This window comes from Aphelocoma coerulescens, chromosome 5 (assembly GCF_041296385.1).
Source record: "Aphelocoma coerulescens isolate FSJ_1873_10779 chromosome 5, UR_Acoe_1.0, whole genome shotgun sequence".
NCBI lineage: Eukaryota > Metazoa > Chordata > Aves > Passeriformes > Corvidae > Aphelocoma > Aphelocoma coerulescens.
The window spans coordinates 22719928-22747215 of NC_091019.1; the positions used below are offsets into that span (position 1 = coordinate 22719928).

General features: G+C 38.3%; 1 protein-coding gene across 3 annotated transcripts in view; it reads right to left on the minus strand.

Moving 5' to 3' along the window:
- The window catches only part of CPT1A (carnitine palmitoyltransferase 1A), a 39844-nt gene that overhangs the window by 10493 nt on the left and 2063 nt on the right, over window positions 1-27288 (minus strand). For 2 of the 3 annotated variants that reach the window (XM_069017098.1, XM_069017099.1), the window contains exons 2-14: window positions 16163-16241; window positions 15867-16021; window positions 14693-14832; window positions 14106-14277; window positions 10926-11027; window positions 10118-10255; window positions 8814-8891; window positions 8069-8176; window positions 7152-7239; window positions 4669-4864; window positions 3928-4116; window positions 2408-2513; window positions 465-581 (exon numbers count right to left, since the gene is read on the minus strand). In XM_069017098.1, coding sequence (XP_068873199.1) covers window positions 465-581; window positions 2408-2513; window positions 3928-4116; window positions 4669-4864; window positions 7152-7239; window positions 8069-8176; window positions 8814-8891; window positions 10118-10255; window positions 10926-11027; window positions 14106-14277; window positions 14693-14832; window positions 15867-16007 — 1575 coding nt within the window. In that variant the 5' untranslated portion in view covers window positions 16008-16021; window positions 16163-16241. Of the gene's footprint in view, window positions 1-464; window positions 582-2407; window positions 2514-3927; window positions 4117-4668; window positions 4865-7151; window positions 7240-8068; window positions 8177-8813; window positions 8892-10117; window positions 10256-10925; window positions 11028-14105; window positions 14278-14692; window positions 14833-15866; window positions 16022-16153; window positions 16242-27288 lie in introns of all 3 variants that reach the window. The other variant, XM_069017100.1, reaches the window with a different exon arrangement.

Here is a 27288-nt window from a genome sequence, read left to right on the forward strand (position 1 = left end):
AGGAGGTGGCAGTTTTTCTTGAACTCGGGCAAAAAAAAACAACTTAAAAAATAAATCTTATTAGGCATGTATACAGAACTGTGAACACAAAAAAAAAAGACAGCTCTTCTAAAGGAACTGTTAGACAAGAGTATTTGTTGTGACAACAGTAATGAAACCCCAGAAAATAAAAGTTTAATTTAATACAGTCACTATTTAGGTGGCCACTTATTTTTGATATACAGGCAACCAAGAAGGCTTCTAGTAAAATGTTGTCACTTCCCAGTCAGAATTTTTAAAGACTGATACTAAAGCCCCCTGACTTTTAAAGCAAACTGACTAATGGCTACTGATGAAGTACACAACCTACAGGACTCAGAGGAATTTAAAGCTGATTTATAGGGTTATCAATAATTACATAAATGATTCGACCACTGGGGAAAAGAGAAGTTTCTTCCTCAAACCACTAAATCTTCTGTACTTACTTCTTCTGGAATTTCCCACTGCAGTTTAGTAGGAATAGGAATATTCGGATTGGTATCTCCTTTGCAATGGCCATCTGCTGAATAGCCCAGTTCAAGATACTCAGTTGTCATCACATTCTGCAAAGAATGATACTTCTTCAGAACTGCAACACATTACTTACTGCTGTGGAATTAGGATTTCATAGTGAAATCAATATAAACTATTTTCACTACACAATGAAATACAACATACAACCTATTTCCAAATACTGAAAACAAGTGCAAGTGAAGCCCTCAGTTTTACCTCTCATTTTAAGGTATTTTTACTTTACATTTTAAAGTATTTTACTTGAGTGGGAAGAACATCAGATGTGTACCAAACACTTTTTCAATTACACTGGTGCATTCTGTTAGATGCTACCGATTTAATAAAAAATTTTTCCACTCAAAACCCACCTCAAACTAAGTAGAAAACTAAACAGATAAACAAACTTCGATTTCACAATCTTTGTTCAATTTAGATTATAGAGAATTTCTTAAAGTTTGTTATCTGTCAAAACTTACTCATCAAGAAATAATTTACTTTAGAGTAAGTGCAAATCCCTGCAAGAATTCAATTATTTTTTAGATTAGTATCCCTTTCAAAATTACAGTTTATTTTACATGTGCTCTAGAGCTCTTGGGTGGGAAAGAAGAATGTTTCCAAGATGAACAACACAACTTGAACAGACATAAAAGGCTCTGTCTTACAAGATATCAAGCATCCTCAATGTTAAAAAAAACCAAACCAGAAACAACAAACCCACAAACAAACAAAAAGAATTACCAAAAGATTTGAATCTGCTCAATATGGAAAGAAAAAACTTGATGATTTATTTCTAATCTCCTGTTTTAATTTCATTTTCTCATTTCACTTAGTGGTCAGAACATGACAACTATGAAATAAAACTTAGTCCACTCTATTTTAAAAATAGACAATCTGTAAAAAGCTAACAACAGATAACTTTCTAGAAAATAAAATCTTAATTTGTTTCAGTCATCTTTATTCTTAGCAGAAAATGTACCAACTAACATTAAGTACAGATATATGAACTAAAAAATACATTATCATTCATTAAAAGCAAAAAAAGTAACCTTCTTTCACTGAGATAGTCTACACTGCATTGTCAAGTCACTCTCAAATCAGTTTGGCCTTTTTTCTTCCCTGGGTGGACAATGCAATGAGGCTTTTTTTTGCTCTTACACACATAGAAACACTTCTACAATAGAACTAGGAAATTACTTGGGGGACCAGTTTAGACCTAAGACCCATTTGCACAAATACATATGAAACTAAAATTAACTAATGCTTTTGAAACAGTTTTAATTGATTTGAGTCACATAATTGTTTATAGGTTTAGGCTTCAAAAAGAAAAAGGAAAAAAATCAAATAGGATTTCAAGTATTAAACTAAGCATATGAACAGACCTGGCAAAGTGCATTTATTATATTCATTGCAAAAAAATACAAGAGATAATGTCAACAGCATATCAATCTGCAGCTTATCAAACAATGCTCAGAGAAAAAGTTAAACTGTACAATTTTTTAAATTTTGAAAGGAAGCATGGGAGTATTATAGCACAAGAAAGCTTAAGAGTTTTAGGAGCATGTGTATACAAAAATACAATGCCATATCAAAGAGACAGCAATCCATGGATTTAAAACATAGAAAAGTTAGATGGGGAGCTGTATCACTTTTCTGTGAAGACAGCTAAGCTCACTAAAATGCTGTCCTTCAAAAAAAGCAGCCTCTTAAGCAAAGGTTTGGGATCTTCTTCAAATTCTGCAGTTGCTGTAGACATAGGCCCCTAGTCACTCATCAGCAACGTGCATGCAAGGGATTGAAAGGAGCCGCTGACCTTCAGGGCTGCTTCAAGACCACATCACATTATCTTCTGCATTAGCTCTTGGTACCAAACACTCACCTCCCACAGGTGTCCAACAATAGGAGCATCTGCCCAGGAGTGCTCTGCATTCAGACCCATTCTGCCATTTTTGAATACTATAAGAGTGAATGTCTTATCAAACCACCTACAAAAGAAATCAAGTTTTTTTAATGGTCTTGTACATTTCAAAAGCACTTCTATATTGTAATTTCCTCTCTCTCTAAAATTCACATTCAAATGCAGTAGTTCTTATCCTTTTTTATTTAAGAACACTTAACTAAATAGACAGAAATCTAAACCTCATGAAGTTCAACAAGGCCAACTACAAGCCCCTGCACCTGGGTCAAGACAATGCCCAGTATCAACAGACTGATGGATGAATGGATTTAGCAGCTCTGCAGAGATGTGGCATTTAAGTAAAACCTTATAAAATGAAGGCCTTGTTGCCTTTGTAAAATCATGGCTCAGGTCTGTTACTTTGGCTAGAGAAGGCCTGTGAGAAAAGTCTGTGAGACGAAAAACAATTAGTTTTTACCCATGAGAATGTAGTATCAACAGAAGCATGAAAGTTAAACAGTAGAAGGGAGAAAACAGCAGCATATCCACACCTGTTACTTTTCTGAATGCCTGAATACTGATGCTCTAGGTAGCCAATGGCAGTATGCTGAAGTTAATAACAGCCAATGATCTATTGTAGTGAATATGTAACACGAATGATAACGTACAAGAAGTGTATAAAAGAGGCTGCTTTGTTTAATAAATGGCTTTTTGGCCTTGAAAGAGGCACTGTCTGTGTGTCATGACCGCCCCAACAGCAACACAGAGGACTTGGGGATGAAAAATTCATCATGAGCTGGCAACGCGCACTTGCAGCCCAGAAAGTCAATCATGTCCTGGGCTGTATAAGAAGCAGCGTGGCCAGCAGGAGAGAGAGGGGATTCTGCCCCTCTACTCCACTCTGGTGAGATCCCACCTGGAGAGCTGTGTCCTGCTCTGGGGTTCTCAGCACAGGAAGGACACGGAGCTGTTAGACTGAGTCAGAAGGGAGTCAAGAGTGCTGGAATACTTCTCCCAAGAAGAAAGGCTGAGAGTTAGACTTACTGCTCCGTCTGGAGAAGTCTCTGAGAACACCTTCTTGCAGCCTTTCAATATGTAAAGAGTGTTTATAAGAAAAGCTGAGAAAGGCTTTTTATCATGGCTCATAGTGACAGGACATGGGGCTACAGATACAAACTGGAAGAGGTAAATTTAAATGTGTTACAATGGAGAAGTATTTTTTACAATGGGCTTTTGAGACACTGGAACAGATTGTCCAGAGAAGTTGTGGATGCCTTGTTCAAGGTCAGGCTGGACTGGGCTTTGAGCAGCCTGATGTCGTGGAAGTTGTCCCCTTTCTGTTGCAAAGGGGGTGGAACTAGATGTCTTTGAAGGTCCTTTCCAACCCAAACCCTTCTGTGATTCTGTGGAATTTATAAACTTATAACTCATCACTAATTCATATGTATTAGCCAAATGCTAAAATAAAAAGGAAGGCATTTTCCACAGAGTTGATACTACACCTGTCGTAACATCTGCCATGTATCAGTGATTTTGCATATGCATCCAGTGACCTCACTGGATCTTCTTTCCTGTACCCCTGCTCGATGTCATCCAATGTCACAAAAAATGCTGCTTTTTCAACAGCATCTAGGGACTGTTTGTTCTTTCCACGGCTAAAATAAGCCTGACGAGCCTTAGCCCATGGTACTCTGTAAAAAAAAAAAATTTGGTTTATAGCCAGATTACATAAATTTGGCAATGTTTTATTACACTTAAAATCGCTATGAGACATTCCTCCTACTTCTGTGGTATTTGACACAATTACTTTCATTGCATTCAAACTATGGGAGCTGTGAACAGCTCTGACAGTACTTGTACAATGTAAACCAAGGAACCAATTCAACTCATCATCACACGTGCAAAACCTCATCCCCAGAAACTCAACATCTCTGCACATGCAATACCTAAAGCATGGATCATCTACACTTAAAACTAAACAAAAGAAAATATCTATTACAAGGAAGAAGACAACAGTAAAAACAATAATCCACATATAGGGTTGCCACTGCAAAATTTCTTTAACTCCACATGGTTACAAATGACTGAAACACTGTTACACATCACCAATATACAAAATCAGTGACCAAGGTATACACAACTGACTGCAGACTATTTTAAAATTCCAAATCCAAAGTTCAATGATTGTGTTATGCAACAACTTCTAAATGCTAAACTTATTTAATAAATAATAGCCACCATACCTATCTCCTGCAGTAAGAGCTGCAAGTTTCTCTTCACCAGGCTGAGGTTCTGAATCATCATCAAGAATTCTTTGTATTTGCTGTTCAATTTCTCGGGGTCTCAACAATCTGCCATCGTGGTACAGCCACACTTTGAAGTACCGGCCCTTGTGATACACAACAATGTGTTTGCTGTCTTTCACATGCTGGAGGGTATCTAGGATTGCAATCACTTACATGAACACAAAGCTGAAGTCTCAAAACACTAACGCACTAAATAACATCAAATGCCCATTGCATGCACTACAACTTATTTCAGCATCCCATGTTATTTCATTACACAGCATGAATCAGTCAAATACCCAGATCTGACAATCATTTGCATATATAGCACTACCAGTCTGCACACTGGAGGCCAGTATTAAGCAACTAAAGCTGGATTTCTGTATCAGAAAAACAAGCACTAGTCGTGTAGTCTGGTGAAGCAGTCAGCAAAAGAACATGCTAGATGAGTATGAGGAAAGGTATTTTTAAATCATTTGCATTCAGGTGCTAGTCAACTCATGAAGAGTCTTAAGAAACCCAAAATTTATACCATCAGCTTTTGTTTACATTTGTCCCGGCAGATACAGAGTGAATACTCCATATACGGCCAAAATGTGTAATGCTATGTGAAGTAGAAGACTAGGCCACATTTTTTTCCTCATTTTCCTATCTATATGGCTTAACTTGGATAAGCCTGAGTTTAGTCATGAAGGCACTGTATCAAACCACAGGTGAAGTGGTTCACTCCACAGTGTGTTGTGTTAAAAATAGTGAATATTTAACCACTGCTCAAGTGATAGGATACAATGTTCATGAAGATTTTGCCACCAGTTAATATGAAGACATGTCACCAATTTTTTTCCCTTTTTTTTTTCCTAGGAATATAATATAGATAAAATAACTGAAAACAGGGTACAAGGAATCAAGCTGCTCATGAAAAAGTGTGAAAAATGTTTTTGCAACTCATTTAGACATACAGAATGACACAATTGCTTTTCCTTCAGAAAAACAGAAACAAAGAAAAACTGAAGAAGTATGATAGGAAATGACACATGCTTAGGAGGAAGATAAGATTATTATCATAGTGACAGTTAATTTGAAAGACTTTAAACAGGAGAACTGAGGAGAACTAGGATATAGAGAATGTATTTTAATCAGGTGTTAGTTAGAATGAGCCACTTCCACATTTTTGCACAAAACTCCTTTTAGAACACCAAATACAATGCCAAATGTAAATTGTTTATACCTTTTATTTTATTGAGGACAGGGAAGGGGCAAGGGTTGCACTCTCAGTATGTCAAGTATTGAAGTATTCTAAATAATAGTAGCTCACAGACTACAGTTTTCCAACAGAGATTTTAAAAACTGCCCATCCATTTAAGGTACTGGTTATGACAGGGAGTAATCACACCAAGGATGTTCTTTTCTTCACTTTGCAGATAAAGCTGGCTGAGGCATAGCTGAAATGAAATTCCTCAACAATCTAGCAAAGTCCAGCAGCAGAACTGAGAGCAAAGTCCTTATCTGACACGTGCACCTACTGCTTTATCCACTACCCAATGCCACTTCTCCCCCTTATCCAGCTTCATACAGCACAGCAAACGTCAGCCCTTCAGCAGGGAAGAGCGGGCACATCCCTGTGTTCAGAAACTCTTTGTTTTGAATTCTGTAGTTGAGTGGGAGTAACATGCTCAAAGGCAGTTTGAAAGCTTAGAGTGAGTTACAGGTCTCACAAAAAGTCAACCAAATATATCCTGTATTCAAATGACAGCCCGTCGTCCATGCATTCCCAATGGAGGTGACTAAACAGTAACTCCTGCTTGTATTTCACTATGATCCTGCCACAATGATGCACTGTTGGATAAACATGACATCTACTCTAAGAGGCTCTTCAGCATATGACATGATAAGAGAAGCCTAGATACAGCTTAAGCTTTTGTAGAAAACCCCAGAGCAAGTCTCCACTAAAATCTGCTGTGAAGTTCTCAAAGAGTAAGAAAATGAATAGCAATGTTTTCTTCCACCTGCTGATCACAAATGGTAAGTCCTTATAGATGCAATCTGACTCCTTTTACAGTGACAAAACTTAGGAAAAACAAAAAAAGGCAACAAAAAAATGCCACTTTTAATATTAAGACCTCAAAAACCATCTTGAGCTTGGAAAAATGGAGAAAAGTAAATGTTATTTATAAATTAAAAGACAGGGCAGACAACAGTATCTTGAAGTTTGTTTTTTAAAAGTAAAGGAGAAAGACCACTGAAAAAGCTTCCAAATCTTCTTAAAATGAAAAACATCCAGGCACTCTACAGCAATCCATTACATCCTGAGTCTTGGAACACAGTATTGATGTACACTTGTGCCACTCAGATCTTTATCTGGAAACCAGATTTTTAGTAGAAAAGACACTAAGCCCTGAATTCATTCAAGGTGCTCATTCACCTTGGCTGGCCTTGCTTACCTGATTCCTCTCCCGGGATACGGGAAGTATTAAACATCCTTTCCCACTGAGCTGAGCAGAGTGGAACAGTAGATCCCATCAGAAGAATCTGTGATGCAAATGTACATTCAAATGTCATTTTGCATATACAACTGGAAAATTAAAAAGTAAAGAAAAAGCCCCAGGATCTGGTTAAACACAAGGCTTCAGAATAATGAGATTTATAATGCATTAACGCAGTGTAGAACTTTTTCCTCCCTGTTCACCATCTTTCCTTGAAGTACATGTGAAAGATTCCATGGACATTCCAGTAGCATTACTTTTTCCCCTCCTACCAAAAGTTCACCCTTCATGAGGGAAGACTGAAGCTAGCTAGCATCTGAAACCCAAAGAGCTCTCCATGGCTGCTCTGGATGCAAAACTTACACACACAGCATGCATTACCCCTCAATTAATTCTTTTAAGCTGTTTATGGTTGTGTAAGAACGAAAGTTCACATTTCGCAGATCTGGAGTTCTGTACAACTAATGACATCCCTTCCACAACCTCGAATAAACTACTTAATTGTTTGCTACAATACACAGCCACTGGACAGAACAGAAGCTCAAACAGGATTTAGCTTGCCTATCTTTGCTACCGAGAAATTAGTGCAACACAGGATTTTATCATCATCTTAAGCTCCCACTGGCCCCCTCTTGGTGTCAAGCAGTCTCCAGTCCTTTAACCCAACCTTCCTGTATTGTATCCAGCCAATTCTGTATTTTTGATAGTTGGTAGTTTCTGCCCATGTGCAATTCAAGTGACAGCCGAGGTGATTGGGACCACAAAAATTAGTAACAGTAAGACAATTCCACTCCTCTCCCATTCTGAAAACTGATCAACTTCTCATAGACTGTGCTGGAAAAAGATCAAACAGCCATTTAAACTGATATACATACTGGCTTGATTTCTTGTCTGTCCAGTTTTTTCCGATACAGCAGGATGGCATGGATAACATTACCAGCTCTAGCTGCCTGCAGAGTTGTGGGATATAAAGAAAGGAAGTCCTATAAAGTAGAGAAGAATCATAAGTTAATGATTACCAGACTACATTTAAAGAACAAACCCTGATCGTACTTCTCATTCACATTCTTAAAAGTTTATTCTGGACAATACAGAAAAGGCTTTAAAATATATAAAGTGCACGAATGCAGTGAGCTGATGAAACTTTTCTTCAGCAGTCACAATCTCCTTAAACATTACTAATCATTTGAGTAGAAAAGACAATGCTACATAAAACTTGATCCAAGACCATCATATTTATTTTTTCCTTTTTATTTTAGAGTCTTTTACAATTTTACTTCCTGTACAGGCATTTACTAGTATGAGCACACACCTCCTTCAACTGTGTTACCCATGAAGTTTTACATGGAGCTTTTGAAAGATTGCTTTTTACAGTAAAGACAAAACTGTTTAAGTCTTTACTGCATGAGTTTGCCAAAGTGGAAGCTGTGCTAGGGTTGTTCAGATAGGTGTACTTGAAGTACTTCAAGCATGTGACATACTTGAAGGCACCTGAAGATACTGGCTGCCGGTTATACTAGAAGAAAAATGAAGGTTGCATACTCAGTGGCAACAGATTTCTAAGCAGAACAATGCCAAGAAGTAAGAGAGCTGCCAGAAATGTTTATAGGATTCACCTACCATTGCAAAATAGTTACTATTAACCATAATCGGTCCACGTCCTCTAAGGTAGATATATTCTTCCCACCAATCACTAACCTGCAGCAGGAAGGAAAAACAAAAGCAGTCAAATCCCATCATTTCCACAGTTTATGTCTTCCATGTTGATGGCTCCACAAGACAACATTCCACACAGAAGCAGGAAGGAAACTGCTAGTCTGCCTCCCTACTTAAAACAGACAACAACCCCCCACCCCGCTAATTTCTATCAAGCTTCAGGGAAAACAAGGAAAAAAACGGGTGAGAGAACTAAATTAAATTCAGCTATATCTTGCTGATAAGGTTCCAAAGAAGTCATGATCTCCACATAATATTTAAAATGTCCTGACTGTTTAAATATATTATATTTATAATATATTTAATATTTAAAATGTCTCCTGAATGCTTTACAGCCTTTGCCAGGACAGATTAGGCTACCTGGGCACTATTATAGCAGATAATATATCAAGAAGGAATTGCATTACAGGTCTCACTATGATGTTGGGGGTTGGATTTTCTTTTTGGTAAGAAAAAAAAAGAAAAAAAAAGAAAAAAAAAGAAAAAAAAGAAAAAAAAAAGAAAAAAAAGAAAAAAAAGAAAAAAAAGAAAAAAAAAGAAAAAAAAGAAAAAAAAGAAAAAAAAAGAAAAAAAAGAAAAAAAAGAAAAAAAAGAAAAAAAGAAAAAAAGAAAAAAAGAAAAAAGAAAAAAAGAAAAAAAAGAAAAAAAAGGAAAAAAAGGAAAAAAAGAAAAAAAAGAAAAAAAAGAAAAAAAGAAAAAAAGAAAAAAAAAGAAAAAAAAGAAAAAAAAGAAAAAAAGGAAAAAAAAGAAAAAAAAGAAAAAAAAGAAAAAAAAAGAAAAGACAGGCCAAACACTGTATTGCTACAATTCTTTACTTTTCTTACATATGCCCCAGCTGCTTTATATTAAAAAATTGTTCTAAATCATTCTTCTAAACTACCTAGGTAGCCAGGCCCATTAATGAGTTATCAAGCTCAACAGGCAAATAAACAAACCCCAAAAGCAATCCTAACAGCAAAATGCTCCAGAACAACAAAATGCAAAATAAGGATTCATTTTTTCAAGTTTCATTCACCTTTGCTCACCACACTGTTTACCAAATCACACAAATTATTTATGTGCAAAGTCACAAGCACTTTAAAAAAAATATTAAGCAGTTTCAATTTCCTGCTTTTACATTTCCGAAATAATGGAATTTAAGCCAAAAGAGAGCCCCAGGGAACAAATGATGTCATTTGAACAACTGAGCCTTCTATTTATCTACTCACATAATTGGTGGCCCACCAGGATTTTAGCTTCAAATACCATTGAAGCCTTGGTCCCAAATTAAATGCAAAATCTTTGGCAAGACCCTCCATTCTTTTGAACTTTTCATCATCCATAAGTGGTCGAACTGACTCCAGATACTGGAACACAGGAAAAGAATCAGCATCAGTAGAGGAATTAATACATAGCTTCTCACCATTCCTACATAAAGCACTCTAACAGTAAACAAAGATTATCCAGTCTTAATCCATAAGGCTGCAAATACTACATTCAAACTTCAAAAAATAAAGTATTTTTTCAGACATTTGTCAGCAAAACACAAGTGGAAGAGGTAACTTTTCTAAATATTTTCCTTTTCAAAGGGTAAGACATGTTGCTTCTCCAGTAGCAGAGATTTTTTTCTTCTCTAAAAATCAAACTTTCAGTTTCTGTGACATACTGTCACATTTGCACACTTTACTACAAGGTTTTGTGTCATAACACACACATTTAATAACACACACTGTACAGCCTGTGGAGGATCACAAAAGTGCTGTGCTTCAAAAACCCTGGATATCACACTTTGTGGCACAGCCTTACAACAACAGGCATCATGTCATCCAGTGTGAATCACACTGGCTTCAAACTGTCACCAGTTTCACTGGTTTGTCACAGCCTTTATTTTAATCTCCATGCAGAAGTTTGAACCTGTTAGACTACATTAGTACCACGATGCAGTATTTGAACATGAAACATGGCAAAAACATCCCAAAAGGCATCTAAGTATGGATTCTGTGTTACTGAAGAAAATAAACTGATGAATGTACATACCCTGTTAACTGTGTCTTTAACAGCTGGAACTGGCAATCGTGGTAAAGATGTCTGGAAACTGTACAACATGGGCTTACGCCCTGAGAAGAGTTTTACAAGGGCCTGAAGAAAAGCAAAAACAAAATACACACATCAAATTATTAGGTTCAACAAAAGAAAAATGACAGAATAAATGTGTAATGTAACTCACAGTCCTTTTCACTGGTAAATTATACTGTACTAGGTTTAGGAAGCTACCATATTTATCACTGTTTCACAAGTTAAAAAAGGCCTTGACAGAAACTAACTTCCTAAAAGTTAAACAACATGTCAGTGGAAGAGCAAGATAAGCATGGTGATTCCTGACTTCCCAGTCATTTTCCTGTCACAGACAAGATTGCTGTTCGTGTATTGCACACCTTGATCTCAATATAAAGACAGTTACTTAGCACTTCTTCATACATTTCCCTTTGGAAAGATTAAAAAGACCAAGTCTGCCAGTTGATCTTTTACTATACTACATAGTAGATACTACAAACGTATCTGAATTGTGCTTCAAAACACAATCATTATCAGGCCTGTGACTCACCTAAAGTTTCTAGATAACTACAGTACTCTTTAAAAGTAATACTTATGCTTTGGTATCATGGTCTATTGTTTTCCAAAATTACAGCTCAACATCAATAATAGGGCTGATGTTACAGGGGGTTAATTCAAGCATGAATCAATGCCAGGTAGTCTACTGCATGATTTGAACATACCAAATTGTGCAAGCATGCCAGTGTTATACTCAGTGCTTGTGTTACAAAACCCCCAGCAACAAAACAAAAAAGCCAGAGACAACTTAGCTTCAGATATTATCCTGTTCCATAGGAGAGTGAAAACAGAAGCAGCATTTCTGTCTACCACCACTTTTCAGTTGCAGCACACACTAAGCTGGAATTCTAGACCATGCAACTCCCAAGCTACTCACAAAAGGATTTTGATACTGCCACCCTACTTCAGCATGAAAGTAAGGTCAAGTGTTATACAAACAATCCAGTGGAACTTTTATTGTCAAAGTGTAATCTTGGTCCAATACACAGGATAGTATACACAAGCCAACAGACAAGACAAAATAAAACAGGGGATGTCGTTTCACTACTAAATTCTGAAAACTTCTCCTACCAAAACTGTTAGAAGGTAGAGTTTTTCCTCCCTCTCAGTTTCCTGGGTCAGCACAGCTAGAGGAGATAATTTTAGGCAGCACAAAACAACTAAGAATTGCACAGTATTACCAGCAACAAAGACCTCCTTGCAAATGAATCTGTATCAGAGCCATCAGATGTACATGGGATGCATCACAGTGATCTGCCTAATGATATCTAGTTGTGCTTCAGGACAAGATAATTTTGAAAACGGGTGGGAAAGAAAAAGCTCAGCTTTTCATCAGGAAATCTAATTTCGTACTTAGAGACAATTTTATCCCAGAACTCTTAAGCCATAAAAGGCTAGAATTAGCCTTTTCAGAGAGTACCTGCTCAACTGCAAAAAAACCAGCAAACACATTTCACAGTATTTATCTCTTAAGAAAACTTGTAATAGAGAACTTATAATAGCTTGAGACCAATAGTGATCTGACAGACACACACATTTCATTACATCTCTGATTTCATACACAGACATGACAAATAATGTCATTCTAACATACGTTGCATTTGTTCACGCATTATTACCACTTTTAAATTAATTTTTTAAAACAGCAACTAATATTTGGATCTTCCCCTTAATACTGATACAGGAAATCTGACTTTACAAGGTGAAATATGCTGATTAAAAGTGCAACCAGACTTCCAACCAGCCTGAAAAAACACTTTGTACTGTGACTAAAATCAGAGTTCAAGTTTTTGATCTGCATGACCATTTGAAGAGAAAACAGTACTAGAAAGCTAAGCTAGTTGGAGCTGTTTCACTAGTGAAGCCACTCTTTTCTTCTGTTGGGTCTGGTTAAATAGACCTTCATAGTAAGTGTAGATGAGACACTGTTGGGCAAACACCTCCAGCGTTCTGTATTTTTAAAACATATATAATACACAGTAAAATAAAATGCAACATATATGATAGACAAAAATTTATAAATACAACAAAGCATGGTAAGTAGCATTACGGTTTGTACTGTTTTAAGGTTGGTAAGGCAATATTAAGAGCTTTAAATTATCTATCTGGTAGGACATGCTGAAAACCAAGGCAGCTACAGCTCCAAGCAATTGACAGAAAGAGCCTTACCATTCAGAGCCTCTGGACTGTATGAATTCGAGTCACGAGGCTGATACCGCTTCCAGGAGAAACCACCAATTAGAAATTCCATTTGTAATAGATAAACATTAAACTCTATTTTAGTGTACACCATTCTGGACACCTGCCCTTGAACATCTCCCATAGTAAACCATGACCTGTGCTTAGTTTAATGCACATCCGCTCGTTTTTGAGGCTGCAGAGACTAATTTTAGCACAGTACGGAAATGAAGCTATTTCTACAACAATATGGGCAAAAGTGAGATGGAACAACTGAGTCCGAGTAGTAAAACCCCACTTCATCTCTTGCAGCACCTACATCTCCTACATTTTCTCACTTTATACCTATCACATCCTCTAAGAATCCTTTTCCAAAGCACCACAACAACCCACAGGAGAAATGCCACTCACCTTATCCTTATCTGAAAACTGCATAACACGCTACCTACACCTTATGCTTCTTCCCTAACCCATTTTGGAGGCATACAAATAAATCAATTGAAAGGACATTCAATAATATTTTCTTGAAGCATGAGAATAATTTTATAATGGATGACTAAAAACCCTAACACTACAACAAAGAATTAGGGGAGCACTTTCTGTGAGGATAAGATTCTTTGGTGTTTGCAGCCCAAGGTCTTTAAGCTGTACTTGCACACAGAGAAGAAGTAGGTATTGAGTCACACAGGCCCAAGGTGTTGGCAAATTTAGAAGTTATTCTTCAAGTGTTTACTCTTCCTTCTAGAGGACCATAATGAATAGTTTATTTACAGCATTAGAAAGTGACAGTAGAAATAGCTACCTAACAGCCTCCTGTCCCATGACAGAAAAAACACAAGAAAGGAATAAAACTACAAAATTTTCTCTTAGGGCTTTGAATACTGATCAGTTAGAAGTTAAGATGAAACAAAGCCAAAATATCCTTACCATCCACAACTTGGTGCCAGCAGTAAGCTTGCCATGCTCAGAGAACATCCAACCATGGTAGGAGAGCAGCATTTTCAGGGAGTAGCGCATTGTGACGATAAGGGCAACCCAAAGCCCTGTGCCAAAAAGTACTCCACTCACAATGTTCTGTGTTTGGTTTGACATATAGCCACTGTTGAAAACAAAAGCCAGCATATGCCAGTTAGTGTCCATTTAAGTTCCAAAGAGACGCTGGTATTGCAAGCATAAGTCTAACAGTACTACAGGCAGGCCTTACACAAGCTTTATGCCTGCTTACCCTGCTTTCATAAATTCCTTTCCAAACACCTTTTCATGCATCAACATCAAAGGCCACAGAAGTTCCTAAATGTGCTGCCCAAATACCCAGAAAACAATGCAGCAATACTGGTACAACCACCTTCCTATTTCATATCCTCATACATCTGTTTATTTGGCTTACCATGTCAAAAACATACTGTTCCAAAACAGATACATTTTAACAGGAATAATTTAACAGGAACTTTAAGAGTAGCTGCAAATAAAACTGATCTCCCTTTAGAGGAACAGCAACCTTTCAGCCTACTTACGTTGTATCAAGTGTTCGGTTGATCTTAGCTATTATTCCTAAGGAAGGATCAATTTTGGCATACATTGTTGACATCACACCCACAACTACAATAAGCCAGCTAGATGGGCTTGCAGGATAAACGCCGGTGATAATTCCATTCTGGAAAGAAAAGCCTTCACATAATTTTTTCATACCAAAGTGATTGACTTCATATTACCATGGAAAGAAACAAAAATCAACACATTTAAGTCATTTAGTTAGAAACAATTACTTAAGATTATCCAACATTTTCTTACATATGATTATCTCAGGAGGTAGGGAATGGATTTGCTTAAGTTTGATTACTACAGAAAATTGTAACAACTTTATCAACAATGAAAGGAACTTTTACATTCTCTTGTAGAAATCACTGATCCTGCTGCAAGTCTTACTAAAAATACTGAAACAAAGAACTCTAAAACAAATGACACTTCAATAATTTCAACTTACACTGAGTTAGACCTTTCTGCATGAATACATGGCAAAAATATTCTACTGAACAAGACATTGAGAACCAGAATTAATGTTGTTTTATATAATTTAAATGGTCCTTGTCATAGCTTTATAAGAAAATTTTAGTAAGATTGCTGTTAACATGTTAATGTTTTTGAAAGAAATGTGGAATACAGCCTGTAGCTTATGTAGTTTGCTACTAATGAAACAGATACTTACAATTATAATCTCATGAACAAAACAATAAATTCACAGCAAATCAATCATCATCAAATACCTCATCAGAAACAATACTACTTAGCCTAAATAAAGAGTGGAGCCTTGTACCTCTAAGAGGTATGACACTAAAGATCACGACGAGTCGTATTTTTGACTTCCGCTAAAATATTACATAATTACACGGCACACTTTGAAGAGAATGGAGTCAGTTAAAGCTGTTGTTAATTTCTACATCTGCTTCATCTTGCTTCCATAGAATAAATCAAAAATATGCACCCTTTCAGTCTATATAGTATCACCCAGTGCTATCTTCCTCAGTACCCCTTGTCTTCACTAAACCCCACATAAGTCTTTCACAATGAGGAACTTCACTTACCATAAAGAAAAAAAAAAAACAACTCTATTTTCCCTAATGAAGTTCAGTAAATTCATAAAATATTAAATAACCCTGAAGTTTGGTGGACTTCACTAATTTAGCATACCTTGAATCTGATGAACTTCTTCTTCCATGAATAGACACCAGACAGGTAAATCTGTTTGAGTGCCTCATGGCTCATACGCAGGTCAATCCCATCTGGAGTTACTGTAAATTGAAAAGCTACTGCCTGATGAGCTTCCGCCATTTTCAGAGAGAGTTCTGCCAAAAAACAAAGTTAAAAACAAGTATTTTCTTCTTGTCCAAAGGAACCATGACCTAGCCCATTTCTAGCAAGATATTTTCTACACCATAATTTTGGCAAAGATCTCCAAGTATGAAAAATTTACATACAGTACTTGCCTTTTCCTTACAGGCTATGCTTGTGCTTCAGTCTGAGTGTCCTGAAGGTTAATTAAGGCACCTCTTCTAACCACAACAGCTGCAAACAGAAACAAAACACTCGAGTAACTCAGGCATTTTGGCAGCATCACAGATAGCTGCATATCACCTAATCCATGCAATACATAAAAAAATCAGAGCAGAACAGAAAGTGAAAGCCATGGCATTTAGAAAAGCATATCACAGGTACACAGCATCTTACTTCTCAAAGAAAATTCAGAAGATGTTTTATTTGAAACAAAATGTATCTAAAGTTTTCACCTCAGCTAGAAGAACAAAGCTGCTGCTGGCCATACCTTCTCCCAACATTTTTTTCATATCCTAATTTCAAACTGATTACTCAAAGCAGTAAGAGACTAGACCCTGTGGCTCCGTGCTGTGACTGGCAAATAACTAAAAAAATCAAAACTATGCAGAGTTGAGGAAACCAAATTACAACTGTCAGAAAAATTACCTTCCCATAGAAATATGAAATTATGATGAAATTTCATGGAACTGCAGCTCAGTTTAACTGCCCAAACAAATATCAACAACCATGCCAATATAGACAGAAGACAATTATACCAGGCAGCCATAAATGACTCAAACAAAAACGACTGGAAGTTAAAACAGAAATGGAAACCCAATGTAGCCCCAAGAATCCCACCATGTGCCTGAGAGTGGTGTGCAAATGCCTCTTGAACTCTGTCAGGCTTGGAGCTGCAACCACATCCCTGGGGAGCCTGTGCCAGTGCTCAACCATCCTCTAGGTGAAGAATCTCTTCCAAATATCTAACCTAAACTTCCCCAACAGACCTTCAGGCCATTCCCTCGGGTCCTGTCACTGGCCACCAGAGAAGAGATCAGTGCCTGCCCCTCCTCCTTCACTCACAAGAAGTTGCAGGCTGCAATGAGGTCTCCCCTCAGTCTCTTCTTCTCCAAGCCCAGCAGCCCAAGTGACCTCAGCCACTCCTTGTATTGTTTCCCCTCTAGACCCTTCACGATCCAGAGACCCTCTGGACTCTTTCTAACAGCTTTATATCTTTTATTATACTGTGGCACCCAAAACTGCCCCAGCACTCGAGGTGGGGCCGCCCCAGTGCAGAGCAGAGCGGGACAATCCCCTCCCTTGCCCGGCTGGCCATGCTGTGCCTGATGTACCCCGGGGCACGGGTGGCCCTCCTGGCTGCCAGGGCACTGATGGCTCAGATTCAACTTGCCAGTGAGCAGGACCCCCAGGTCCCTTTCCACAGTGCTGCTTTCCAGCACCTCATTCCCCATCTGTGCACACATCCAAGGTGCACCCCAAACCAAATGCAGAATCTGGCACTTGCCCTTGTTAAACTTGTTGGAAATTCCATAGCTTTTCTTAGTTTCTATAACCAGCATTTGTACGTGAACACCCTGGAAGTTACTCCTACTAATCATTAATTCAGACTAATGTTGTTTGAGCACATACAATTAGAATGTAGATTTTTGCAGACAGACTCCATGTATAATGTTGAAATGGTCCAAACTATGTATTCCTGAGGAGCCCATCATGATTCCAAAGTCGGTCTCTTGTCCAACTTAATTTATTAGCTTATCAAAACTTTCATGCATAGCCATAAAAACAATATCCTCCTAGAAGTGTGACTAAATGGTAGTGGAATTTATTACCCCATCTGTAGGTCAGGATTCAAGGGTAAGTTTTAGATTAAGATTTTCACTGGTACAAAACACATTATCAATATCAAGTGTTCTAAGGTTGCACTGGCATTTCTATGTAATTAAAATAAAAAAAAGTACAACTACTTTACCCTTTTAAAATCCTAAATGCTAAAATTCACATTTTGTTTGCAAACCTAAAGCTAGTAATGAAATTCTGGTAGACTGTCATCCCCTGTTGAACAGCACATGAGGACCAACCAGTGCAATTTAGGTGGGCCTTTCAAAAGCACTTTATTGCAACTGTAGTGCTGCTCCTCTAGTCTGTAAATACTCTACTATATCAAAGTCATCTGAAACACAAAGCATGGGTGCAAAGGTGTACGAGTAGACAACCAGGGAATATAAGCACTGGGAATGCCGCAGTAACAGTAGGCCTAGGAAATAAATACACAATAAAGAAAGAGGAGGAATATTTAGCAGAGATGAATGAGGTAAGTGCTGCTGCACATCATCTATTAAGGTTGCTGACCAACAGGCATGGATTCTTTGCAATATTTAACGTGCTTGTCCCTGGACCAGCCTACAGTGATCCACCTCTGCAATACAACTACTGCTACAGTGCCTAATGGTAATTCACAGATCTCGCAAATCCATCAGCCACTGCTCAAGTTTTAGAAGCTGTGTGCTGGGTGAATCAAGGCAGCTAAAGCTCACAGTATCCTACAGATAGTATGCAACTGATTTATGTGTGTGCAGCGTCTGATTAGAATAACAAAGAAGAAAAAATGGGAAGAAGGAAACCCAGCTTTGAACACCAGTTTCAAAAGCCTTAACACAAGCCCTTCGTGCCCTAGTAACAACTGCAATTTGTAGTACTTAGTGACTCTGTCACTAATAACTACTTATATGGGCCCTGCTGTAGGCAAGTATGAGGAAGTCCAAGTCAGCTGTCCATTCATTCATTTAAATTGTTCATCACTAGCTGACAAGTGAGCAATAAAACAGGCAGAGGCAGCAGTAATACAGGGTCTAACCAGAACTCAGCAGGGTTTGAAAATGCATTCAAAGTTAAGATTTATCATATGTTTAGTGGCCCTATTAAGACCGGGATGATAAAACTCCAACAAACAACGAACCCAACTGGATCTGCACACAGAGAATCAGGCACCTGGATTTGTCTCAAGAAGGGCCAGCAGGTTCTGCTCAGTTCACTCACGGAATTTTGTATTCTGGAATGCCAGTGTCTTAAATACAAGATCAACTAGTTTATGTTACCCTTCAACTACCCTGTGACTTCTCAGCCTGGAAATTTGTATTTGAGCTCCTCTTTGTTTCTGAATGGAAAGAATTTCAGGAACCCTTTCGTTTTTAAGCACATGCATTTTTTACAGTCCAAGGCAGAAAAATATTATAAATAGCATTAAGCATTAATAGTCAACCCCGACATTTTAATGAACTAAAATTTAGCATTCTCATAGAAATAAATAAGCTTCATTAAGGAAAATATTCCTCACTCCCAAATGAAAAAAAATATTAATCCAGCAAGAATTAATCCTGAATCAACCAAACGAGCCCTGAAAACAAATACAGTCCAGTTCTAGGACTGTACTGCTTGACATTAAGATGTGAAACAATAAAACAGCTTGTTTCTTTTCATATTCCTTTTCTTTACTTAAGAAAACCGTAAGCCTTTAAGACTGCCCTGAATTATGATGGCGGAATACCAAAGGCTTCCTGAAGCCGCTTCTTTGAACACTTGTTTCCCTTCTTAAAGGCCAATTTAATCATAAGCCTCGGTACGCTTCCCCTCGCTGCATTCCTGCGCTGCCACGTGCTCGCCAGCAAAGTAGGTAAAAGGGCACAGGCGGAGCCTTGGACTTTAAACTTGACTTGCCACTGTTCCTAAGGCAGCACCCACATCAATCACTCAGCCAGCACCGAAACAATAGCGTCTTCTAACTGCGGGCATTTGAGTCTGCAGCATATTTGTGCACAGCATACACTAATTAACCTCGTTCCCAACAGAGAGCCATGAACAACAGCTTTTGACTTCCCTAGCAGCTTGGCAGTCTTACTCAAAGGGGAAAAAAAAAACCCAGCACAGTAATTTCTACAACTGATCGGAAATGGCTATTTTCATTCTTTTCAGAGTTCTCTCGTGATAATAATGTATCTTTAAACACACACACACACACACACACACACACCCACCCACCTTAAAGTTTGGTTTATTGATTGCGAGTTTTTTCCTTTTATTTAAAGAAGAAAACTGCCTGTTTCTTGCTCTTATCTGGTTTTGCTTAAATTCAAACATGCTGTAACAGCTGCAGATGTTTCTCCTCTTCCTTTTTCATACCTCTGCTTGAGCCAAACTAAACTAAGTCCAATTTTTTACTCATTGTTATAAACAAACACTGCTAGGCTGGATGTCACTTTTAAGTCAAGAAAACACATTGCACACTAGAAATCCTATGCGCTGATGGTCTGAAAAACTATGCTGCTACATCTACTATGCATAAAGCATCCTCAGACTGTTACGTTATTTTTGCAGATTCAGGACATTTACACTGCAAAGACTGAGGTTTAACTCAGAGACCTTATGACTTCAGGTTGCAGACACTCAACAGTCGGTGTTAGGGCTTACATGTTGCTACAATCACAGAAGCAGGTAAGGGCTTCAGCTCTGGAAAATCTGAAGCTAAGAGAGGTACCATGTGCAGGATGCTTCCATTTAAGTCAGGCATGCAAGAAGTTACCTGTGGTTGGCAGTGTCTCTCTGAAGCACAGTGAAAGAACTGTCAGGTGCATTTTAAAAAGCATCAAGCCATGACACAACTAACTGCATTACAGTACACTGCACAAAACAAGGTATTAATTCTTGAAACAGTTACTCTTGGAAATGCTATTGAGTATGAATCCTTTTATGTTTTTGTAGATTTCATATGCTTTACATGGACAGTGCTAAAAAGAGTAAAGTCACCACCTATACCTCAAAAAGAAGTAAATCCTCGGCTTTAAGAGGATGTCTTCTGCTTCCCATACATTGCTTGGCTTATGCAATTCACTTTTTCCCCCCATTTACTCTTCCTCTTGAATAGAAAACCCCCTGCCATTTCTCCTTGTCAGGATTCTAAACACCTAACGAAGAGAGACATATTACTTAAACACAATTTTCACATCTAGAGCTCCGGCAAAGGAAATTAACAACTGCAGAGGAAAACTGAAGAGGTCTCATTCATGTGATCCCAAACACCTAAAACCTCAATGAAAGACTTAATTCTATGACTCCCCTTTCTAGGTAGGTGGATAATTTAGTTTCAGTCTCTCCTCACAGGTTTCTGACACCTATTCATAGGTTAGCTTTTATATGCATATATATATGATAGGACATATGACTGTCAGTAACCAAACCAAGCTCACAAAACAATTCTTTCCAACTATTCTACTTGGACAACCAAAAATCGACAGCTTTCTACAAAAAGCAATGGCTGCTGCATACAGTGTCTCCGAGAACATGGCGATGTACCACCACACACAGGTTTGATGCTGTCAGAGCTCTCAAACAGACATCCTTGGCACCCAGGCCAAGAGTGTTCACAGATTGTGGGTAGATTTGCAGCATTACAGGTATGATGGCAGTTCTGAGTTCAGAATTACCTGTATCATGGCATTTCTGAATTCAGAATTACCTGGAAGCCCTCATAACTTCAGGCACATACAAGGTACCACCAATAAAGCAATGAGAAGCATCACAAAGGCTTTGTCTTCTGACTCCTGCTAAATTCCAGCTAGGCAAGCTTAGAAGCAAAAAAAACACCCAACTCAAAACAAAAGACCAACAAACCACAACTGAAACTTGACCCTAAAGAACTCTTCATTCCTTTCTGAAAATAAACTTACAACTTCAAATTTTAGCTTGGCACTCTGGTTTCAAATACAGACTAGTGAGGAGAAAAGTGTGATACTAAACTATTTAAAATGACACTGTTTAAGGAAGCTTTCGAGATGGGAAGTGGAGAAGAATATCAGAACCCAATTTTAATTAGTAAACATACCTAAAACTATATTAAAATTTCCATTTAAAGGTAGACATCTTGAATGGAGAATGGTTTTGGAAAACCAAGCAAGTACCCCGAAGTCGTGGTCTGACCCCAAACCAGTCTATTTAAAAGAGAAAAGAGAAGGGGAGGGAATCTATTTCTATTAACATGCAAATCAGTAAGAGTTACTGTTTGAATGTTAAAAGAAGCCACAGAGAACTGGAAAATAATTCTGGAGTTCCCAGAAGTTCTCGTAAAAGGCTTTAACTCTGAAACCTCTTTAAATATTGAAAATATTGAAGAAGTTTTATTTAGTATTTAGCTGTCCACACATCAGATCTCCCTTCAGGAGGTGAGCTTGCTATAGCTTTTAAAAGAAAACAGACACCCAAAAGGTTTATTTTGTATGTTTAGTGATAACGTATTTTGACACTTTAGGGTAGATCACTGAATTTTAAGAGTCTGAGGACAGATTTAATGAAATCAAAGCCAGTATTTAAACACTTGAACATCAGCACTGTGTTTGTGCTGAGACAGTGACCAAGTATTTTCTCTCAGCTGTGTAACCCATCACTATAGAAATTTGTATTTTCTATCTCCCAGAAAGCCAAAACTATGAATGCATTTTTTTTATACAAATCACTAAGTAACTTCTCATGCTCAAATCTGTTGATTTCATATCAGGCACTAAATCAAAAGAAAGAGAATTCCAAACACTGAGATGTCTATCCAATCTCTTCAGGCATTATTAAGCATTTCACTTGGATTTCTGTTATTGATGGTCCTGTCAGTCCAATCCCTCAGTACCACCTACACAAAGTATTCAGACTAGGCTATGGCAGCTGACTTGGCCTAGATTGTGCTTGCAATGAAATGATATCTAGTGAAGCACTACAAAGCCAGTGCCAACATCCTCAAATAACTTTCTAGCATGTTTATTTCCACACTTTGGCACTTACTACGGTTTAATTGACATATACAGTAATCCCAGAAGTGGATGCAAAAAAACCCAAAACCCCACCCACCAGAGAAAAAACCACCAAACTGAAACTGCCCATGGATTTACAAGTACAGGGAATGAAACTGGGAGCAGTGGCTGAGAAACTAAAGGTTTTCACTGCCATCCAGATGGACCTTGACAGGCTGGAGCAACAGGCAGGCTGAAACCTTGTGAAGTTCAACAAGGAGAAGTGCGAAGTCCTGCACGTGGGGAGGAGCAACCCCACACACCAGTACACACCAGACTGGTGGTACACACGAGGCTGGAAAGCAAAGCTCAGCAAGCTGCATGTGAGCTAAGAAGGTGCCCTTGCAGCAAAGGCTGCAGAGGGTTCTACCAGAATCCTGGGGGCACTAGGAGAGGACTGTTGCCACCAGGTTGAGGGAAGTGACTCTGCCCTTCTAACTCAGTGCTGGTGAGGCCCCATCTCAAAAAACTCTGCCCAGTTCTGGGCTCCCCAATGAGAGAAATGAAATTACTGGAGAGAGTCCAGTGAAGAGCCAGTAAGAGGATGAAGGGCTTGAACCATCAAACATGCAGAGATGCTTTAAGAAATTTAATGTAGGAGTTTTCGTAAGACATCTGCTGCAAAAAATAAACTTACAGAGCACTAAGGCCTGAACAAGAAATTTGTGCTTCAATTGCTTTAAATAAATAACGTACCTTGAAATTCAAATTGGTAGCAGCAGCCAAATATTCGAAAAGAGCCAAGTTTTCTGCAATTGACAAAAATGTATGAGTAGTTTGGAGGATAAAAGAAGCTGGACTTTGCAGGAAGAACTGTTTAGAAAATGATTCATCCCAGATTTTCAACGTTATTCCTGTAACTTTGCCTTTGCTGAAAAGCACCAATGTGCCATTATACAAGGTTTTCAAATGCATGTTGGTATTTTAAACACCACTACCTTGTCCAGTGAAAGCCTGCCAGTCTTTAGCTGCAGGTAGATTTTTGGAGCTGACTTTGAGTGCCACGTATTTTGCAGTGATATGGTGGGAAACTGTACAAGCTCCTAATAAAAAAATAAGCTTGAAATTCAATGTCACACCTATCTAGAGAAAACACTGACTGCTCCTATCAAATTAAAAACTACTGTATTATCAATAATAAAACTGATATGACTTCAGTAAAGTATATGAAGGTTTTTCATGGCGTTTGCTATAAATAAAATAAATTTCAGGCACTGAAGTATACACTGTACAGCAGCATCCAGCACTGACTCAGTAACTCAAGGTCCCATCCACTCCTGTGTCAGACAGTGGTGGGGAGTCAGTCACTCATATAAATGCCAAAATTCTGCCCTACTGCAAGAGGATCAATAAGGTAAGGCAGCTAACCAGAGAATGACAAAAGGATGCCAAAAATGCTTTTACTTGTGTGCATGTGGTGCTCCTTTTATGCATAGTTGAACAAAATTAAAACTAAAGCTATGGGAAAAGCATTCAGTTTAAGAGAAATCTAAACAAACAGCAAATTTGTCTAGAGTTCTATGCCTTTCAAAGGAAATTCAGGTCTTGTTATATAGAATCTTCAGTAAACAGTATAGAATATGCAGCTGGAACATTTAAACATATGAACAAAAAGACTGTCTGGTCTCTTATATCTGTTTCTTGGAAAATCTCTTAGGTAATGACACCTTCCTGTATACCACACTTATGCAAAAAGGTATCAAGATACCAAAGCCTCAAAAAGAACAGTTTATTGAGCTTATACTTAGCTCATGTGACATTCCACAAGGTGCTGACTTCTGAACTTACTATAAAGATTAACCAGACGCAGTTATTCCCTTGCAATTTTCTAAATTGCTTCCTTGCCTACTAACCTTCAGTAATGTCTAATCATGCTTCAGGACACTGATACTTGCTGCTTCCAAGTCTTACCAATAACTCAGCTATCTTACAATGACTAATCATATTTTACAGACACAAAATCTTTATGGGAAATAGGAGAGGAGTGAAGCCAAATCATATCTGTGCAAAAATTAGCCACAAGGATTAAATTCACTCAAGGCTTCTCAGGTGAACCTAATGACTACGGCATAGAAATAAAACAAAAACCAAAGAGTCACTCTCCTTTAAAAGATGAATTAACATAGCCCTGATGAAAACAAAGTTAACCTGACAGGTGTTCTCATGATGCTTTTGTTAGGACAAGTTCTCATATTTGATTATTGCTAATCATTGGCTCCAATCCTTCCCACCCTCACCTACACCTGACAGGTGTGGTCTCCTGGAATTGCAAATGTCTTTAAGGATTTTTCACAACTAAAAGAAGAACAAATGCTGTAGTTCAAGCCAAGGTGGAGAAATGAATACTTCTACTTGCCCAAGTACAGCAATACTGGGACCCACAGCAAATCTCACCCCCAGGAGAGACTCTGAAATCAGAACAGCTAAGAAGTCTTCAGTAACTTGCTGTCCCACTGACAGCTTGTGTCCCGACCTCAGCAGTTTCCCAAGATCACCTGTGGGTGAATTTATTCATTACCCTCTGCAGATATCTCCTTTGGAGTCTTGGGCCAATTTTCTTATTCCCTTTGTAGGTGGTAAACTGGAGCAACAGGTCTATATGGATGGAAAGAGATAATGACAAACAGGCCAATGAATGCAACATAAACAGACCCCAACAGCTGTCTTCCCTAAAAGCAGGCTTGAGATCTATTTGTCACACACAGACCTTCTGTCCCAGAAGCTTACTGCCCCTGGGATCCTGAATAATGTAGGACACACCAAGAGGCAGACTCATTCCAATGCTCCTAGCTCCTAACAGACACTACACTGTAGCAATGGCAAACACACAGCTGTAGCTCTCAAACAGAAAGTCAAGAAAAGCAGCTTGAGCTTTGATTCACACACAGCTTTCAACTGCTCAGAGGGGCTGGATCAGATTGGAACCATTTCAGAAAAACTGATGCCAATGGAGAAAATAGTCACCGACAGGTTCTGAAACACTATTTTCCATTACACTGAATGACACTGTTTACACTGCACACGTCCAAGGCGGTGAGGAACTGTGGAGTGACAGAAAGATCATGTGCTCCCCACTCGGTCATTGCTGAGGGCTCAAGCAGCGATTGCCAGCTACTGGGACAAGCAAGTTAATTTCAGGGGCCAGACTCCAATGCTAGGCTCAGCTTTCAGTTTAAGACATCTAACCAAGTGTTTGTCTGCAGGCTTTAAACTCCCATTAGACTCAGCACAGATGCCATCAAGATTTCTTGGAGAGGTGTTCAGAGAACAGACTGTTTTCACCAGCATTTCAAGGAGAAAACCCACAGTTAGCAAGTTGTCTTCTCACCTGATCCGGAAACAGGCAAAGTACAGGAGATTTGCAAACAATCTGTTAATTAATTACTAGGCTAACCCTTAGGAATATTAATCCCTACAGTTATTGGATCATATCATCTCTCTTCTCTTCCCAACAGCATGCTCCTGTAGAAGATGGCTCCAAAATGTACACTTCAACAAATAAACAAACAACCCCCTAAAGCCCCCAACAAACACAAACCACCAACATTCTCCAAATCAAAACAGAAACTTTTACAACTGGATTATTCCTAGGGATTTTTTCCTTATACAGGACATACTATATTGTTCCTAGGCCTCTTAGATCATTCTAGCCTCTACTGCAATACATGTTATACTGTCCACATCCCAGCAAGCTACATCCTCTGACCTTCTAGAAATCCAGAATAATCTTACTGAGTAAGAGAGAAGCATACTCTGCTAAAACACTGCACAGTTACTGTACCACATAGAAACCTCCCCCACTCCATAAAAACTAGGCTTTAGACCTGGGTATTTCTTTTTAACTGCTATAAAAGACATACCCAGGCATTTAGATTATACAAGTTTATCCCTTCTCTCACCCTTTGAACTTAATGAGCTTCTGTGCTCTTGCAGTAAGCAAGAATTATTATCTTCCCTATGACAACAAACGTCTCTGGAACGGCAGGACTTCTACGAGACATGAAAGATGTCACATTTTAGGATTTAGGAGATCCTGGAAGATGGACAACAATGTGTGGTGATCAAAAGCAAACTGAGTTAATTGCTTTCACAGTAGTTCAATGACCATTTACTGCACAAGGCTGAAAGACCTCAATAAGGTCTTTCAGCCTGTATGAGGCTGAAAGACTGAAGAACCGGTTCCAAAGATCTGCAAAAATATTGAAATTGACATTCACATTAAAGTCAACCCAGACTTGAAGAAAGAGGGTTCAGTCATTTGAATCCTGTTTTTCCAAACACGTGGAGTTCAGGACTACGATACAGCATGCTGCAGGACAAACACAATGGGTTTGGAATGCTAAAAAAAAATACATAGCTTTGGAGTTTTGTTGACTGGCGGGGGTTTTATTTGTGTTTTTTTTCGGGGAGTGGGGATGTAATTTGTTCGTCTTTTTAATACAAGCCCTTGC